This window comes from Pteropus alecto, unplaced genomic scaffold, assembly GCF_000325575.1.
Source record: "Pteropus alecto unplaced genomic scaffold, ASM32557v1 scaffold160, whole genome shotgun sequence".
NCBI lineage: Eukaryota > Metazoa > Chordata > Mammalia > Chiroptera > Pteropodidae > Pteropus > Pteropus alecto.
The window spans coordinates 2,104,090-2,120,807 of NW_006429864.1; the positions used below are offsets into that span (position 1 = coordinate 2,104,090).

Sequence of the window (16,718 nt, forward strand, 5' to 3'; positions counted from 1 at the left end):
GATAGAAAGTACAGCATAAAGAATATAACCAATAATATTGTAATAACTATGTATGGTGTCAGAGGAGCACTAGATTTACTGGAGTGATCACTTTTGAGTTATATAGAAGCCTAATCACTATGTTGTGCACCCAAAACTAATATTGTATGCCAACTATAACCGAAAAAAAATTATTATTGTTAAAGATATATATATATAAAATGGACCAATAACTCTAATGTAGATACCTCACCACAACTTTACAGTTGGCAAATAAGCATACGAAAAGATGCTCCACATCATGTATAATCAGGGAAATATAAATTAAAACAACGAGGTACCACTACACACCTATTATAATGGCTTAAATCCAGAACACTCACAACTCCAAATACTGGTGAAGATATGGAACAGAGGAACTCTCATCCATTCCTGGGGCAGTGCACATGGGTACATCTACTTTGGAAGACAGTTTCATGGTTTCTTACAAAACTAAATGGTTTCTTACAAAACCACATGATCCAGCAATCACACTTCTTGGTATTTACCCTAAAAAGATGAAAATATATGTCCCCACAAAATCCTGCCCATGGATGTTTATTATAGTAGCTTTCTTCATAACTGCCAAAACCTGGAAGCAATGAAGACGTCCTACAATAGGTGAATAGATAAACAGTGGTACATCCAGATAATGGAATATTATTCAGTGCTAAAAAGAAATGAGCTATCAAGCCATGAAAAGACATAGGAAAACTTAAAAGACATAAAAAAACTTAAGTGAAAGAAGCCAATCTGAAAAGGCTACATACCACATGATTCCAATTTTATGTCATTCTGGAAAAGGCAAAACTACCAAGTCAGTAAAAAGATCAGTAAAAAGGTCAGTGGTGGTCTGGAGTTAGGGAAGAAGATGGGATGAACAGTCGGAACACAGGATTTTAGATCGCTCCTCTGGTTGGAGTGATCCTGTCCCTGGAGTTAACCAAAATTAACACTCTGGTGTCTTTCCTTCTTTTTTTTTTTTTCAGTGCAGATTTATTTTAACTAAGTTGTGTTCTATTTTCCATATTCTGATTTTTTAAAATTTTCTTAACCCAACAACATAAGGCTTTGCAATTAGAATGTAGTGAAGTGTGCTGTGGTAGCAAAGGCACCCCCACTGACCAGCCTCCTCATCTTGGTTTCCTTATTTATGAGAAGCCAGCATGCCAGATTGTTGTAGAGAACAACAGGTGGCTCACACAGGTGATGTTAGAGATGCAGTTATAAGAGTTTAGCCCACTGGGGCTAGACATTTAATGTCACTAATTTTTCATACTACAGACAATGTTGTATTTAACATTATTTCTGGAGATAGCATCTCAGAAGTGGGATGACTGGTCAAAGGAATGGGTGAATGTAGTTATTACAGACTGTTTTCCAAAACACACAGATTCTGGCATGTGCCTCACTCATGTAGGGAATCAGAAGGGAAGTATGAGAGCAGCAGGAACAAGAGGTGGCTATCTGATCTGGGAGAGAGAAAAGTTGCCTCATAACAGACCCTGTGAAGACTGAACGGCCCTTGTGATATGAACTTGCATGTCCTGCCCAGGCTTGGATACCCAATTGCCTCCCAGTATAGTCCTCTCCAGTATATAGCGTGCCAAATGTGGTCTCCCAGACCATGCCACTGAGCATATGCCAGTGATGCTCCCATGAGGGGCAATAGTCACATGGAGGGCCTGAAGCCACCTGCACTAACAGTGTTTCTTGACCCCTGAAGAAAAGGCTGGGCTGCAGCTGCTGAGCTCTGGACTCTCTGACCAGGGAGAGCCACCTGGGATCGTGGACTTGGACAGAATTCCATAATCTCACCCACTTTGCCTGAGATACAATTTCACGGTCAGCTTTACTCATGATGAGTGACAATAAACTTAAGTTCCCTGTTTAAATAAACTTACTTGGGTATATGAAAAAAAAAAAAGTGCAGTGACTTACACTCTTTAAGCAGACACTGGTTTGCCTTTTCCAGAATGTCATATAATTGGAATCACAGAGTGGTCGCCAGTATCACAACTATTGGAGGAGATCTTGGGTCTCCTAAGCTCCAGACCCAAACACCCCATGGGCCCCTCAACAAGACACCTGAACACCTCAGCCACCCTCCCGCACTCCCTCTGCCCTGACCCTCAACCTGGCATGTCTGATCACTCTCGACAACTGTGGCCAGTGACCCTGGAAATACAGTTGACTCCATCACTCCCTATCCAGACTCTCCTAAGTCTCTCAATAATCACCAACCTAAGCCTTCCGGAACCTGGCCCTGCCTGGCTCTGCGGCCCTTCTGCACTGTGCACCAGTTCTCGCCCTGCACCCCAGCCACACTGGCATAGTGCTCACCATCTCTGCTGCTTCACTCCTACGTGGTGGTCTCTCTGGACACCCTTCCATGTTCTGAATCTAGCTCATGCTGGCTCACATGTGGGAAACACAATTGGCTGCCTATCCAGTATCCACTCCCCCTTCTTTTTTCCTGAGTCCCCGGTGGCATCTAGAGCTGCTAAATCAATCAGCCCAGACGGCAGCTGGTCCTGCACTTTTTGTTACAAGCACCATCACATCTCCTTACTGAGTAGGGACTTATGTTACTCATGCCCAAAAATGTCCTTACCCCACTCTGGGTTCAGCGTTCACCTCATAAGCCTCTGCTGATCCTGCCCTGCAGCAGCGACCACCCCACCCCCACTCCCTACTAGTTTTCCCTGGTAAAGAGCAGATGTTAAGCCCCTCCAACGAATGGACGAATGGGTGAAGAGACCCAGCCCCATGGGCTGCGGTGTGACTTCATGGCGAGGGACAGCAGGAGGACCAGGCTGCTTGTCCCACCCCTTCCATGGAACCTGCATACAGGCTAAAGATTCTCATTCCTCAGAGCCTGAGGTACCACATTCCTTGCTTTCCTGCTGTTCCCCTCATCATAAAGATGAGACCCTGAGAATGCATACAGTGAGTAACATAGTTCTGTGAGGCTCTGCTCTAGGGCCTCGCCTGCCCCCAGCCTGGAGCTGCTGTCTCTGTTACAAAGGGAGGCAGGCAAGTGCTAGAGATTTTCTCAATGAGGCACGCAGAAAAACACAAGGCCCCAAAGTCCCTGCACACCTGCCTCAGAGATGATTCGGGGAACCAATGTGCATCTGGGGAATGCCTATGTGGTAGTAAGACTGGGCTCTGGGGCCAGAAACTCTTGGAGCTGAGTCCTGGCCCTGCCAACTTCTTGCCATGGGACTCTAGCTTGTCTTAGAACCATACCAAGCCCATTTCCTCAGTGGGGGACAGAAGGGGTGGAGCTGTGACCAGGGTAAGGGGTCACCTCCCTGGTGGTTCCCCCCTTACCTGAATGCCTGGTTCTCACGGTTGTTCTGGAGGGCAATGGTTTCCACCTCAGGACCCCCGTCCGCTATAAATCGGGCCAACTTTTCTGCAAGATTCTTGACTTCTTCGTCCTCTGGGGGTGAAACTTTAAGCAGGCTGTCAGTACTGAGCTCAACTCACCACACCCAACAGCCTAATTTCTGCTAAGAACCCCACGGACAACAAGAGGGGTTTATTTTAGGAACAATGCAAAGAAAAACAGGCAAATGGGAATCAGATTACTGCACTGGGACCAAACACCAGAATTAATATTACAATATATCTCAAGCCCCCACCCCCTGTCCTTTCCCACCCTGTAGGTCTCAGGGGCTTTAGGCATATGCTGGGACACAGGAACAGAATGTGAGGGAAGGTCTTTGTCTGGGCTAAAGAGGAGATGAGAACTCCCACTTCGGTCTTTCTGCCGGGGACTGCCCAGCCAGGTTATATGAGGAGATGGGCCTGGCCTTTCTCTCCTGGGGAGGTCAAGTCAAAGGGCTGCAGGTGACATTATGGACCGAACTCTGTGGCCCATGTCAGGCCTAAACATCAATTCCTACCACCCACCAGCACTTGGCTGGGATTTTCATTACAGCTGGAGACCATCCAGCATCTTTCACATCCCCTGACACTCATCCAACCAGGATCTTACCAGCTGATTGTTCTGTCACCCAACCTCCTCAGGCCCCCTCCGCAAGTACCAGACACTACATTTGTCTCTATGTATCCTAAGTGCCTGACATGTGGCAGGTGCTCATTAACACTTGTTAAAATGACCATGAACCAGTAAGCAAGCATGCCTTCTCTCTGTCTCCTTTGTATGTACAGGGCTCAGCTCCTGGCTATGACCTTGACCTTGGCCCTGGGACTTCTCCCCACTTCTCATAGCACTGGTGGGAAGGGTGGTTCCAGTCACGGCTTGACCCTGGCTACCTGCAGGGCACAGACCTAGGTTGTCAATACCACCCCATGCCACCAGGAACCCTTATTCCATGTGGGGTACAGTTTGTCCACACCTCTCCAGAACCTCCCACCACCTCCACCCACTTACCTTTCTGAGAGGTTGTCTGTGACTTCTGTGCTTCCTTTCTAATCTCAGCCACCTTCTTTCTGTAGTAGAGGAACTCCCTGCTATTCTTATCGTGCAAAAACCTAAAGAGGAGTTTTATAAAACAGAGAAAATAAGTGATAGAGCTAGGTGGACCTATGCAGTTTCTGGAGATGTATAATGTAAAAGCAAGCTAGCAAGCAGAAACATCTGACGGGACCCAAAACTAAGTCTCCGCGCCACACTGGAGCCCCTTGCAACCTCTGGTATGAACTAGAAAGTGCTTAGAACAGTGTATGGCCCATGCAAGCAAGCACCCAGCCCCGGCCAGCTTCAATCACCACTAGGGTTCCACAAGAACATCTGCACGTACTACTGTGTGGCAAGAACATTACGGAGCAGTGGCCTTCCCCTCCCAAAAATACTTACGAAAATGCCGGGTTATCCTTGTAGTTCTCCATAGCTACTTTTTCTAACTCGGGGCCTCCTTCTGCCACAAAGCGGGCCAATTTCTCTATCACTTTCCGAGTCTCGACTCCCTCTGGGGGTGAAACTTTAAGGAGGCTGTCAGTACTGGGGTTCAACTCACACACCCCACAGTCAACAGGCACACTCTCTCTATGGACCACAAGGACAGAGGGGTGGGAGGAGAAGAGGATGAAATGCAGGAGGTTGTCAGGCGTCCTGGGTCCATGCACAAAGCACTGTGACGAGGGGGGAGTTGGTCTAAACAGTCTTCACGAGACACACTGGGCGGGAGAGGAGTGTGTGAGCCTCCCAGAGGCTGAGCCGATCCCCAGGCTGGAAGGCAGACGTCAGAAAACATAGCCAGCCTCCCCCCGCCGCCTTTTTTTTTTTTTGGAATGCTTAAGTCTTTTTATTTACCAGTGTTCAGTATAACAAATTGGTTCCCTTACATCCTTCAAAGACGACAAATTCTTTTAAAATATTATAAATTCTGATTTAAACACATTAGGTGGGTTTCAATCCATGGCAATTAATGTCATCATAGAGGCTCAATCGTCCCCTCTGTGGCTGGTGGAGCCTCTTCAAGCTGGCTCCTGAGACCTTTGGACATAACCCCAAGCGTCTTGATTGACTCCTCGCTATCTGCTGGAACTGGATGCTCCAGGATCATCTCATATACTTCCTGCCCAAACCCAGAGCCAGCCATTTCTCGAAGAAGTCCTGATTTCCGTGAGTGAGAAAGTGTTTCCAGTGCTTCTGCGTGCTAGGGATGCTCACTGCAACAAGCTTAATCATTACCTCGGGGCCTTTTTAGTGAACGGAGCTATAAAAATATATTTTTGGATTTGTGTTAGTCTCCCCTTTGAACCACATGGAACTTGCTTTTGTATTTTTTGTTGGCCTGTTTCTGAGGCCGTCGGCCACTATACAGTCGTGTCCCTTTAATAAAAACTCTCGGGAGAAAGTTATTGCCGTCAGTCAGTGCCCGAGAACACTTGCTCCTCTTGGCAATGGGACTAGACACTGAACTTGTGGTGTCTTACTCCCCTTGCTGCTTGGGCGGCCAGGAAGCTGAGACGGGGTTGGGGGGTGGTATACACGTAACCCGAGGACCCTCAAGAGGTCCCCGGGACATCTTTGTGCCCAACTTTCCCCCTAGCCTCACCCTCCTCCTGCATTCCTGACAATGACCCTGACTTGGTCACTTTTTACAAGCACAGGTGCTTTTCTGAGGCCTCATCAATAGGAGTCCTTAATAGGGCCTTCAGATATACACTGCTCCTCGTAAAGCAGCAGTTCCTGGCAGGGTACTGTTGGAACTGCCAAGGCACCTCTCTGAGGAAATGCCACCTTTCCTGGCTCCAATCTAATGCTCCATGGTTTGAGGTTGGCCACTGATCTACTCAGATGCACGGCCTGAAGCTGGCACCTTCATCCGGAGCAAGGGGTCTGTCTAGAGGCTATCACGGCAGACCATATAGTCACTTCAGTCTGTCCTCACTGTCAGGGTGACATGACTGTGCTAGCCAGCCTGGGCAGAGATGGCCCAGGACTCCACAGGGCTCAGGTGGCACTGAGGCCCCATTCTGAATGTGGACAAGGCTGAATGCACTAGGATGATTACCACTACCTCCTCCACCATGGGGCCCAGACTGGCTCACCAAAGTAGCTGTCCTTCCCTGGGCAGGAGAGTGAACTCTCCAACCTGTAGGCTTTTACCTCCAGCCTAAACTGGCAGGGATAGGTAATCACATCAAGAATTGGACCTTCGGGCCTCAGAGGGCTTGGAGGGTATGCATCCAGCCTGGAGAGCCAGGGAAGGTCCTCTTCTCATGTTGGGAGGAGGTCGCAAGTGAATGCTCCCTGAGGATGCCCCTGCCCTGGCTGGAGACCAGCCCCCAGAGTGGATGATAGGTCCCAAGGCTCCCAGGATGAAGCCCGCACTCTTGCAGCCCCTATATGCTCCCTTCTCAGCCCCTCCCCACACCCTTCCTCCCCTTACCCCCATTCCAAAGGATCCCGCCCTGGCCCTCGGCTCAGCCCGGAGGCCTGGCAGCTCCCCTAACCGTAGTCCCAAGCACCCCATACTCCTGGCTGCGTTCTCCCCACTGACCATGGGTCCGCCAACGGAGCTGGAGGGAATGGTGGAAGGAGGACGGCAGCTCCCGCACCTTACCTTTGATCTCCAGCCACTGCTCGTAGTCCTCTTCCTCATCCTCATCAGGAGACTGGAAGACACTCGGGCGGCTGGCCAGGGGCAGCTGCTTGGCGTGCATGTAGTTCTTCACCTGGCCCAATGGGCTGCTGATGATGGGGGGCCTCTTCCCAGCACGGGGGAGCACTCGAGGCGGGGCACTGGGCACACTGGGGGCGGTATCTTGGAGAGAAGGAAGAATACCTGTGCTCCAGCTCTGCAGTGCACCTTTCTGTCTTGCCGCCTAACCCGGGTACCATCAGTCCCTGGGGGCTGGATCCTCAGCTTCCAGCACAGAGCCTGGTGGGTGGTGGGTACTCAGGGAGGACGCCACCCCCATTTAACAGATGAAGGCATTAAGGCTCAAAGAGACTTTTTGTGGTCACCCAGCCCAGGGCAGCAGCTCTGGTTAGAGGTGCCCCTAATGCCTACACTGACAAGCAAGGGACACACCAGCTCTTCCAGATAAGACCTGAATCCCACACCCAGTTTACAACCATTCTCTCTGTCAACGGCAAGCCTGAATAGGCATATTCTGGGCTTTTCAAACACAGACCCTGTGATGAAGGGGTCATCCAGCCTGTCCTCCTATTCTGTGGGTAAATTTGGCCTTGGGTTAACTTTTTTTTAGATGTTCCCTAGGAAACCTGACAAAAGTCGAAGGTCAGCTATTTCACTAGCACCTTACAGTAAAAATGAACTCCAACTGGTAAATAATACAACTATAGTTATCGGTGGGCTCCCCGAGGGCAATGATTCTCACACCTGGCATGTCCCATGGGCTCCTATGGTCCAGGAAGCTCCCCACCTATGAAAGGAGGTCCCATTCCTCACACCTGAACTGCCACTCTGACCCAAGCCTTCCTTGGTCCCACAGCCCTGGGGCCTGCTTAGTCCTGGCCTCCATGTCCCTGGACCAAAACCTGAGTTGTCTCCACTTCTATAGGGTAAACACCTTGAGGGTGGGGTTTGCACTCTTGCCCTGGGCATTAAGTGTGGGAGTGAGCGAAATGAGGGTGCTCAATGAATTTGGGATGAGAGGAAAAAGTCTGAGGCTGGGCCTGCCATTTTTGAGAAGCCAGGGACTCCCAGGGGAGAGAGCAAGCAGTGTGAGTGTGAGTCTGAGCAGGAGATGGCACAGGGGAGACTGCACTCACCTGTGCTAGTCTGCGCCTTCTGCAACTTCAGAAACTGCTGCAAGAAGCTGCCATCGTTGGCAAACTTGTTGGAAACGGAAGAGTTGTGTGCGTTGGCAATTCTAGACCCATGACAGAAGACAGAAAGGGTGAGCCTTGAGCACAGGGGCTAAGCATGCCTTGCTTGTCTTGGCCCCATACCCACCCAAGTTCTCACCTGCTGGGACCCAAAACCAGCCCCTAGAGATGGCTGGGGACTGCCGAGTATACAGAGCAACCTTCAGAGTAGTAAGCTGGGAGAAATCTTGTTCTATTCAAAGCAATGCTACATATACTGATGTCAACTCTTCCCAAATATTGACCTTCTAGGTCCAAACAGCCTCCTCAACAAGATGGCTCAGAACCACCTGCTCTCTTCCCGCATAGTACCTATCATACCTGTTGTTAACTAATTATTTGAGCTGTTACTGGCTTCCAAGTGTGTCTTCCCAGCTAAACTTACAGTTCTCCAAAACAGGGCATATTGTGTCTGAACCATGTGTGACTATAGCTCCAAACCTGGGTCAGCCAGTACTTCTGTGGGGATCACATATACACAGGAAAACACCTAAAGTGATCTCTTGCTGGGAGAACCATAGGGGAATTATGTATTTTTATTATTTTTATTTTCTCTCTTTTTGCAAACAGTATGTTTTATTCAAATTTTTTTAAAAATCTATTTCTAACATATCAGCACAAAAGCAAACCCAGGGGCTTGAATGTTTAATTCAAATTCATTTTTCCCTCTGATAAAATAGAGGCTCATTATGAGCAAATGGGAATGATGAAAAACAGAAATATAGAAAGCAAAGGAAAAAATGCAAGTCTTCCCACTTCACATTAGCTACTATTAACACTTTGGTGTATTTCTTTGATTTGTCCCTAAATTAGAAATAGAAGGAAACTACATATTCTGATCACAGAATATGTCCCACGTCTTCCATTTTCTATTACAATGTTCCATTCTGCTCCAACCTTGAGAATTCTTTGTATACATTGCTTCTTAAGGCTGAGTAATAATCCATCATACAGACCCACCCAATAGCTGATAAAAAGCTCCGGAGGCAAAAGGTTTAGCCTTTTTCCCTTAAAATTAAGTTTTATCCTACTAGAAATCTGTTCTAATAAACTAAAATGAAAACAACCTAAGTAATCAACCTAAGTAATCAAGGGGTACTAGCTAAATAAATTATGGTACATCCACAAGGCAGATGGAGCAGCCCCGAAGTTAAAATTTTAGAGATAAAGTAATCAAGTGCAAATGAAAAACAAAAAGGCATGATATAAACAATATCTACAGTATAGTGCTACTTGTGTCAAAATATACTTGAATTAAAAATTGTCAGAAAAACCTATCAAAATGCAACTAGCACTTGTCTTTTGGTTGCAGGATTATGACTGATCTTGGTTTTCCTCATTTTCCTCTCCTCTATTACCCAGATTTTATAACATGTTTATAAATTATCATTAAAAAAATAGGCACTAAAAAAAGTGGTTTTTTTAATAGGCAGTAAAAGTTATTTTACATGAAAGAGAAAGTTCTGCTGATAATCAGCCTTGGCATTAAACAAGCAGGGCCTTCTGGTGATAATGGCCATGTCCTCTCACTTTGTGCATCTCCCAGGGAAGGGAAGAAGATGCAAACAACAAAGACAAAAAAAGACCTCAGGGCGGCAGTTAGTCAGCAATGAATCCCACTTCAAAACCACTTGAAACAAATGGTGGGGGTATCACACAGCTGTTAAAAAGGCTGGCTCTTAATGAACAGATAAAAAGTGGCCTTTCCACAGTGGAATATTATTCGGCCATAAAAAAAAAAAAATGAAGTCCTGACACATGCTACAACGTGATGAACCTTGAAAGCATTATGTTCAGTGAAAGAAGTCAAGACACAAAAGGCCATGTCATACATCATATGAAATATCTAGAATAGGTAAATCCATAGAGAAAGAAGTAGATTAGTGGTTGCCAGGGGCTGGGGGAAGGGGAAATAGGGGAATAACATAACGGGTATGAGGATTCTTTTTGGGGTGATAAAAATGTTCTGGAATTAAATAGTGATAGTTGCATGATGCTGTGAGTATACTAAAAAGCACTAAGTTGTCAATTTTATGGCATTTAAATTATATCTCATTAGAAATAAATAAAACTTAAAAATTATGATGGTTAAAGAGTTATAATGTGGGGGAAAGCTTTTCTTTCAAAAAGTGGATGTGGGGGGAAACAGCACACAGAACTGATCACGACTTCATGAAACAAGGCAAAAATGTGGGAAGGGAATGTCATCAAAATGGTTGTCTTGAGACAATTTGAATGTTTCCTATTCCTTCAGCAAGAAATTTTAAATGTTAGTGTTCTATGCTTTTACAACATATTTGCATAGCTACCTGTACCATGCACCACCCACTTTGTTCCTTTTCAGCTACCTGATCCCGGTGCTGGTATTCAGCAGCCTCCAGGAGACCCTCTTGAAAGTGATCCTACAGGCCTTTCCTATCTTAGTGAAAGTCCTTCCATAACTTCAGAGGCAAGAGCCCACCTACTGACAGATCACTCAACATCCAGTCCCCACTTCCTGGGCACCCTGGAGGTGCCAGGCCCTGGGTTGCAAAAGGAATAAGATCTAAATCCTGCCCTCAAGGAGATGCCACAGACTCTTAGAATAGGTGGGAGCTGGAACAAAAGTTGGTAGAGGATTACCATGATCCACACTTCAGACCACACAGGAAGGGGCTGCCTCTCACTGTCCATAACCAGTCTGAAATTCTTAAATCTCAGCACCCTTGCTTAAAACTCTTAGGTGCCTGCAGTGTTTTTCAGGACAGGCTGGAGGAAACCCTGCCTGAAATATCTTCCACCTGGGTCTGGAACAGCCCCTTTAGCACAGCAGATCAGGCTGCTTGACACATGGCGGTTCTCTCCCCTCTCTGCCCTCTGTGGGGAAAGCCTTTCTCTACTTCCTCAATGGACTGGCTTTGCCTGAGCCTTTAGAATGCACAGCCTGTTCTGCGCTCCTACAGTGGGAACACACTGCTTCATGTTACCCACTGGCATCTCTGGGGTTAGAATTGGCACCCTCTTTGCCAGTATTGGGAGCCCCACAAGAGCAGAGACAGAGTCTGGATTTTTGCTCTGTAATACACCCCTAGCTTGTCAGCAGTAAATAATTGTCAAGTCAAGAATATAGCAGGCCATCCTCTGGGCTCCCACACATCCCTAGTTTCTGTCCTGCCACACTAAGCCTCCTGAAAGAGAACACTTGTGTCACTTCTTGCACCATCAGGGTGTAGCCAGATGTAGATACACTGTGGCTACTCTTGGAAGCAAAACCTCTGCCGGTGACTCTCTAAGACTTTAATTCAGCCGCAAAAGACACTTACTCGCCAGGATGTGGGGGCTGAGGGCTGGCCACCTGATTCTGCTTGGCTTTCTGCTCCATTCTGGCTTCAATTTCACGTTTCTTCTGAGCGATGAGCTCTTCTTGGTGAAGGATATTCATGTTCATTTTTCCAGACTTGGGAGGAGCAACCCCAAACCACCGGTTAGCCTTTCCTGGGGAGGATAAAGAAGCACATCAGAAATCACCTTTGCTTAACAAACATACCCACCAACTGCTGCCTGCAGCAACTGACATTAAAACTGACATTCATACATCCATTCATTCATTTATTCAGCAAACATTTACTGAACTATGTAGCAGGTGCTGTTATTAGGTGCTAAACAAGAGAAATGGGGCCTCTACCCATATAGGACTCACCTCTGGCTAAGGAGACAATAGACTTGTAACAAAAAAAGGAACTGCAAAATTGTGATAAGAACTCTGTTGTAGAAACCAAAAAAAAAAGTGAGGAAAAATAACAGAGAAGGATCTATGGCTAAGGTAGCAAAAAAAATAACCATTAGAAGAAGGGGCATTTAAGCCCAAACCAGAAAGATAAAAAGCCAGCCTCCTGAAAAGCCACATAGAGCACAATCTGGGCAGTATAAGGAGCAGATGCAAAAGGCTGGAAGAAGACTAGTGCATCCAAAGATTAATAAAGGTCCAGAGTGGCCAGAGCGAATGGTTCCAGGAATAGTGGTGCAAGAAAGCAAGTCTGGGTTTTACTTTAAGATTTTGGGGATGTGACAGGGGAGTATTAAGCCAATAAGATCCAATAGATATTTTTATTTTGTTTTTAAAATCATTCAGTCTACTGATTGGAGAGAGTACATAGGCAGCAAGGAGACCCACAAGGGGACTATCTGGCTCCACGCAAAAGATGATGGTGTCTTCAGACACAGGTGGTAGCTTTGAGGATGGAGAAGACACCTCCAAGTTTCCCCATGGGACTGGGAATAAAATCTAAATTCTGAAAGTCAGTTTCCAAGGCCCCTCTCCATTTCCACTTCATCCTTGACATTCTGCAAAATGGCAAGCCTATCCCACCCCAAGGCCTTGCCATCCCTTCTCTATATGGAAGGCTCGCCTCTGCCTCCCAGGCCTCCTCATCTCAAATGTCTTCTGCTCAAAAAGGCCATCCATGACCACTCTGTATCAGCAGCCACCACCTACATTCTCTCACATCATAGCTCTCTCTGCAAATATTTTCTCTTGGTGCACTGTCTCACACCCTAATATAAAGTAACTTTGACGAAGGCAGGGCACTGTTTTAGTTATCATTGCATCTCAGCGCCCAGCACTGCGCCTGGCTCCTATTGAGTATTTGCTGAATGGGTAAATGCATCCCAGGCTTGCGGGGCTAGAGCTAGGAGAGAAGAAAGGGCAAAGCTGTGGTAAAGTGGGGGCTCAAAAGACCCAGGAATGTGTACATCCAGAAATATCAGAGAGCAGTTCGGAAAGCGGCTTTTCCATAAAGCGGTACACAGGCCAGACGGTAGCTGCTACGAAAACAGAAGCACAAGACAGCCCAAGGTTGCCGCTGTTTCGGGCAACGGAGCCTGGAGGAGCCTTGAAGGCAGTTATTTCGGAAAAAATAAACCCGGGTGGCAGTCTTTGCAGAGAGCCAGGCGCCGTCAGCAAACCAGGCCTGGGGAGCGGGTGGCGGGCAGCTACTGGGTCTGGGGTCTTGGGAGACCGGGAGGTGCAGAACTCGCCACTTCAGGCTGCACCAAGGTTGAGGTGAGGGGCTGGCGGGTTCGGGCGGGCCTGACCTGAGCGTGAAGCGGCGACGCGTAACCCCAAAGATTCAGGTAGGAGCTTGAGAGGGGGTGGGGGCTGTTACCTGCAACATCCCGGTTGTCCATCTTGAGACTCATCCAATCCCACAATGCTCCAGCGCCACCTGAGGGGGCCTGTTATAGTGCGCATGGCCTAATGGGAGATGTAGTCTACATCAGCCAGCCACGCCCTGCCGCTACGGAGACGCTTCGAGTCTTCCTCGTTGGAACGCAAACCTCGGCCTGTGGGCAACGTCTAGTCTCAATTTTGCGGACCAGAAGGCGTCGCCTTTTTTCACACCTTCCCGGAGTCGCAGCCACTCCAAATACAAACTACATATTCCGGGATGCTTTGTGCGGCAGCTCTCGCGAGAGACGCAAGGAGAGCCCGGCCCCGCCCCGTTTGCCTGCTTCCGCCTCCCTGTGGCGACGGCTTGTTGTTGTGGAGGCCAAAATGGCGGCTCAGGCGGCGGCGGCGGCCCAGGCAGCGGCGGCCCAGGCGGCGCAGGCCGAGGCGGCCGAGTCGTGGTACTTGGCGCTTCTGGGCTTCGCCGAGCACTTCCGCACGTCCAGTCCTCCCAAGATCCGCCTGTGCGTGCACTGCCTGCAGGCCGTGTTCCCCTTCAAGCCGCCACAGCGCATCGAGGCCCGAACGCACCTGCAGCTCGGCTCCGTGCTCTACCACCACACCAAGAACAGCGAGCAGGCGCGCAGCCACCTAGAGAAGGCGGTGAGCGCGGGCTGGGCCGCGAGAGAGAAGGCTCGGGCTCTTTACGGGGCCTTGGCTGACGGTCTGCGATCCCGGCGGGCGGGGGCCACCTGGGCTGCTCCTCGGGTCCCTGGGGTGCGACTTCCGCACGAGCGGCGGCACGCCGAGGCCGCCAGCCTCACCCCGTACGTTATTTAACGTCTCTGGTAACAGGCAAGGTCCAGGACTCCGCTATTCTAAGGAACAACAGGGTCTCCAAATTCTTCAGGTTTTAAGGCGGAGATTACCTGTTGACACTTAGGGGGTCATCCCCAGATCGGCCAGTGGGTGCTGCAGCTTCTAGCTTCTCAGAGCTCAGCCCCGGGAGCATCAGCCCGTAAGCTCCCTCCTGAAGTGACTCGGGATAAGGAAGGATTGAGGTGACAGTGCAGGCATCTCTTGGGAATCTGAAGTTTGGTCTCTCAAGAAACCTAGGAAGGCATCTTTTCACTTATTAGACTGGGAAGTCTAATAAGTGTCTGGAGGGTATTGTGTCCCCATCAGTGACGTGAGGTGGGAAGCAGAGGCCCAGAGCCTAGAGTTGGTCATTTGAAGTTCTATAAGAAAGTGGAACAGAGAGGAGTCTGGATTCCAGGACCAGTTGCTCAGTGGCGGGGGAAGGGTACGGGATCTCGCAGCTCTCGCTTTCTCTATCCACCAAAGACTTCTTTTCCTCCCACCATCCACTAGTCCATTCCCTTAAGGCAGGCCTCATTTCCTCCCACCCCCAGTCTTGACCTCTGAGATCTTGGTGCTTCAAAGAATGTGTGAATGTATCTGTTATTCTACCCTTTCTGGCTGTGGAGTTTCTTCTCACAACAGTGCTGAATGGTCCCTCTTTTTGCCATTTACTCTTTAATTCTCCTTAAAGAAGAGACTTGAATAGACTCGACTTAGATTTTTAAAATGTATTGATCTGAGGTAAATCTGAACCCACCCATGGCTGGTAACGAGTTGCCTTCATGAAGATACCAAATCTTTTTCTTGCAGACTATGATGTTGGAAGGGGACTTTAGTCCTTGCTTGATCAACTTCCTTGTTTCAGGAGTGAGATATTATGAGCTCAGAGAAGTAAATTGATTTGTGTGGTCCAAAGCCACACAGCAAGTTATTAACAAAACTGGGCTCAAACCTAGGCTCAAGATTGCTAGGTTCCACACCAAGAAAGTAAGTTGTTACTGTTTTTGTGAATTTTTATTCTTTCATTCATTCAGCAAGTACCTATTCAGCTCACACCAGGTGCCGGTCCCTATTCTAGGTGCTAGGGATCAGTAATGACTAAAATAGTCCCTGCCCACATAAGCTTATGTTTTAGGGGGACAAATAAGGAATATGCAGTAAGATACATATGTAGTAAAATACTGTAGGCAATGAGAGGAGAACCATGAAAAATATAAACCAGGGAGAAGAGATAGAGTTGACAGTGGTGAGGGAGTTTCTATTTGTGGGAGTGACATTTGAGCAGAGCCCTAAATTGGGTGAAAGAAGTGAGCCTAAAAGACCACTCAGGGTATCAGATGCATCTGGAGTGCCTGAGCTGTCAGTGATTGGTGACTGGTTTGTGTCAGGGTCTCTCATAGCAGTGATGAGAATGAGATCAAATGAAACACAGGCTTCTTTGGATGTGGAGGTGGGGAGCTGGAGGCTGTGACTCCTGGTGCCTGGGGCCAGCGTCTTCAGTAGATGCTCCCTGTTCTGAAGTTCTTCCTTCTCTTGATGAACAATAAATCTTGCCACCTCCCTTTCCTTGTCTAGAAAGCCATTGCTTCTTGCAGTGGTTCATAGTCACTTTGTATATCGTCACATTTTACCCACTCACCACTATTGAGGGGAAGCAGCCATGCCTCAGATTGCTTCTTTGTAGCCATTGGCTTTTGGACCCATAATTTTAAACTGTTACTCTTGTGAAGTGCCTTCCCTCGATTTTACATAACCCTGAATCTTGTGGGATCTTCCACAAAGCCACAGGGTCCCCTCTATAGCTTACATTGACTTTACACTTGGAAATCTCTTTCTGTTCCTTGCATTCTCAGCTGGGAATTTGTCCAGATTTCAATTAAAGTGTCATTTCCTGTGCTGTTTTCTTCTGAAATCGTGATCTCCTTTTGTGTTGCAATGCAAGCATGCTCTCTTTAATCATTATTTGTTATTGTGCATTTTTCCCAAATCAGGCAGATATCAACTTTTATTCTTTCCTTTCCCAAACTCACTTGATAAAGGATAATATTTTCTCCTTTTAGAAGTGATTTGCTAATTTCTAGTTCTGAAGAGCAAATGCCAGAGAGGTTTCAATTTCTTCTTAGGGAACCCACCCAAGGTAACAAAGAAAAAAAACTTTTTAAAGAAGGTAAATGACTCTCAAGTATGTTGTGATGATTTTCTCCTTGATCATTTCTCCTGTTCTTTCCTGAAGTAATTTTCCTAACTTATAAGTTCTATAGGTAAAACTTTCTATCGGCCTCTAAACTTACTACTACATTCAGCTTCCCTGTTATTTTCATTGCCTTTTGCTTTCTGTCTGAGAGACCTCAACATTCGGTAATCACTTTTTTATAT

At 47.6% G+C, this 16,718-nt stretch overlaps 2 protein-coding genes across 5 annotated transcripts in view; one reads left to right on the forward strand and one right to left on the reverse strand.

Annotated features, from left to right (window-relative positions):
* Window positions 1-13,721, reverse strand: part of SUGP1 (SURP and G-patch domain containing 1) — a 28,395-nt gene extending 14,674 nt beyond the window's left edge. Inside the window, exons 1-7 of the mRNA XM_006904344.3 lie at window positions 13,480-13,721; window positions 11,638-11,809; window positions 8,240-8,340; window positions 7,065-7,265; window positions 4,850-4,973; window positions 4,424-4,524; window positions 3,355-3,478 (exon numbers count right to left, since the gene is read on the reverse strand). Of these exons, the coding sequence (XP_006904406.1) occupies window positions 3,355-3,478; window positions 4,424-4,524; window positions 4,850-4,973; window positions 7,065-7,265; window positions 8,240-8,340; window positions 11,638-11,809; window positions 13,480-13,513 (857 nt within the window). The 5' untranslated portion in view covers window positions 13,514-13,721. The remainder of the gene's footprint in view (window positions 1-3,354; window positions 3,479-4,423; window positions 4,525-4,849; window positions 4,974-7,064; window positions 7,266-8,239; window positions 8,341-11,637; window positions 11,810-13,479) is intronic.
* A 99-nt stretch (window positions 13,722-13,820) lies between these two features.
* Window positions 13,821-16,718, forward strand: part of MAU2 (MAU2 sister chromatid cohesion factor) — a 26,951-nt gene continuing 24,053 nt past the window's right edge. For 2 of the 4 annotated variants that reach the window (XM_015586713.2, XM_015586719.2), the window contains exon 1: window positions 13,822-14,144. In XM_015586713.2, coding sequence (XP_015442199.1) covers window positions 13,869-14,144 — 276 coding nt within the window. In that variant the 5' untranslated portion in view covers window positions 13,822-13,868. Of the gene's footprint in view, window positions 14,145-16,718 lie in introns of all 4 variants that reach the window. The other 2 variants (XM_015586718.2, XM_006904345.3) reach the window with 2 other exon arrangements.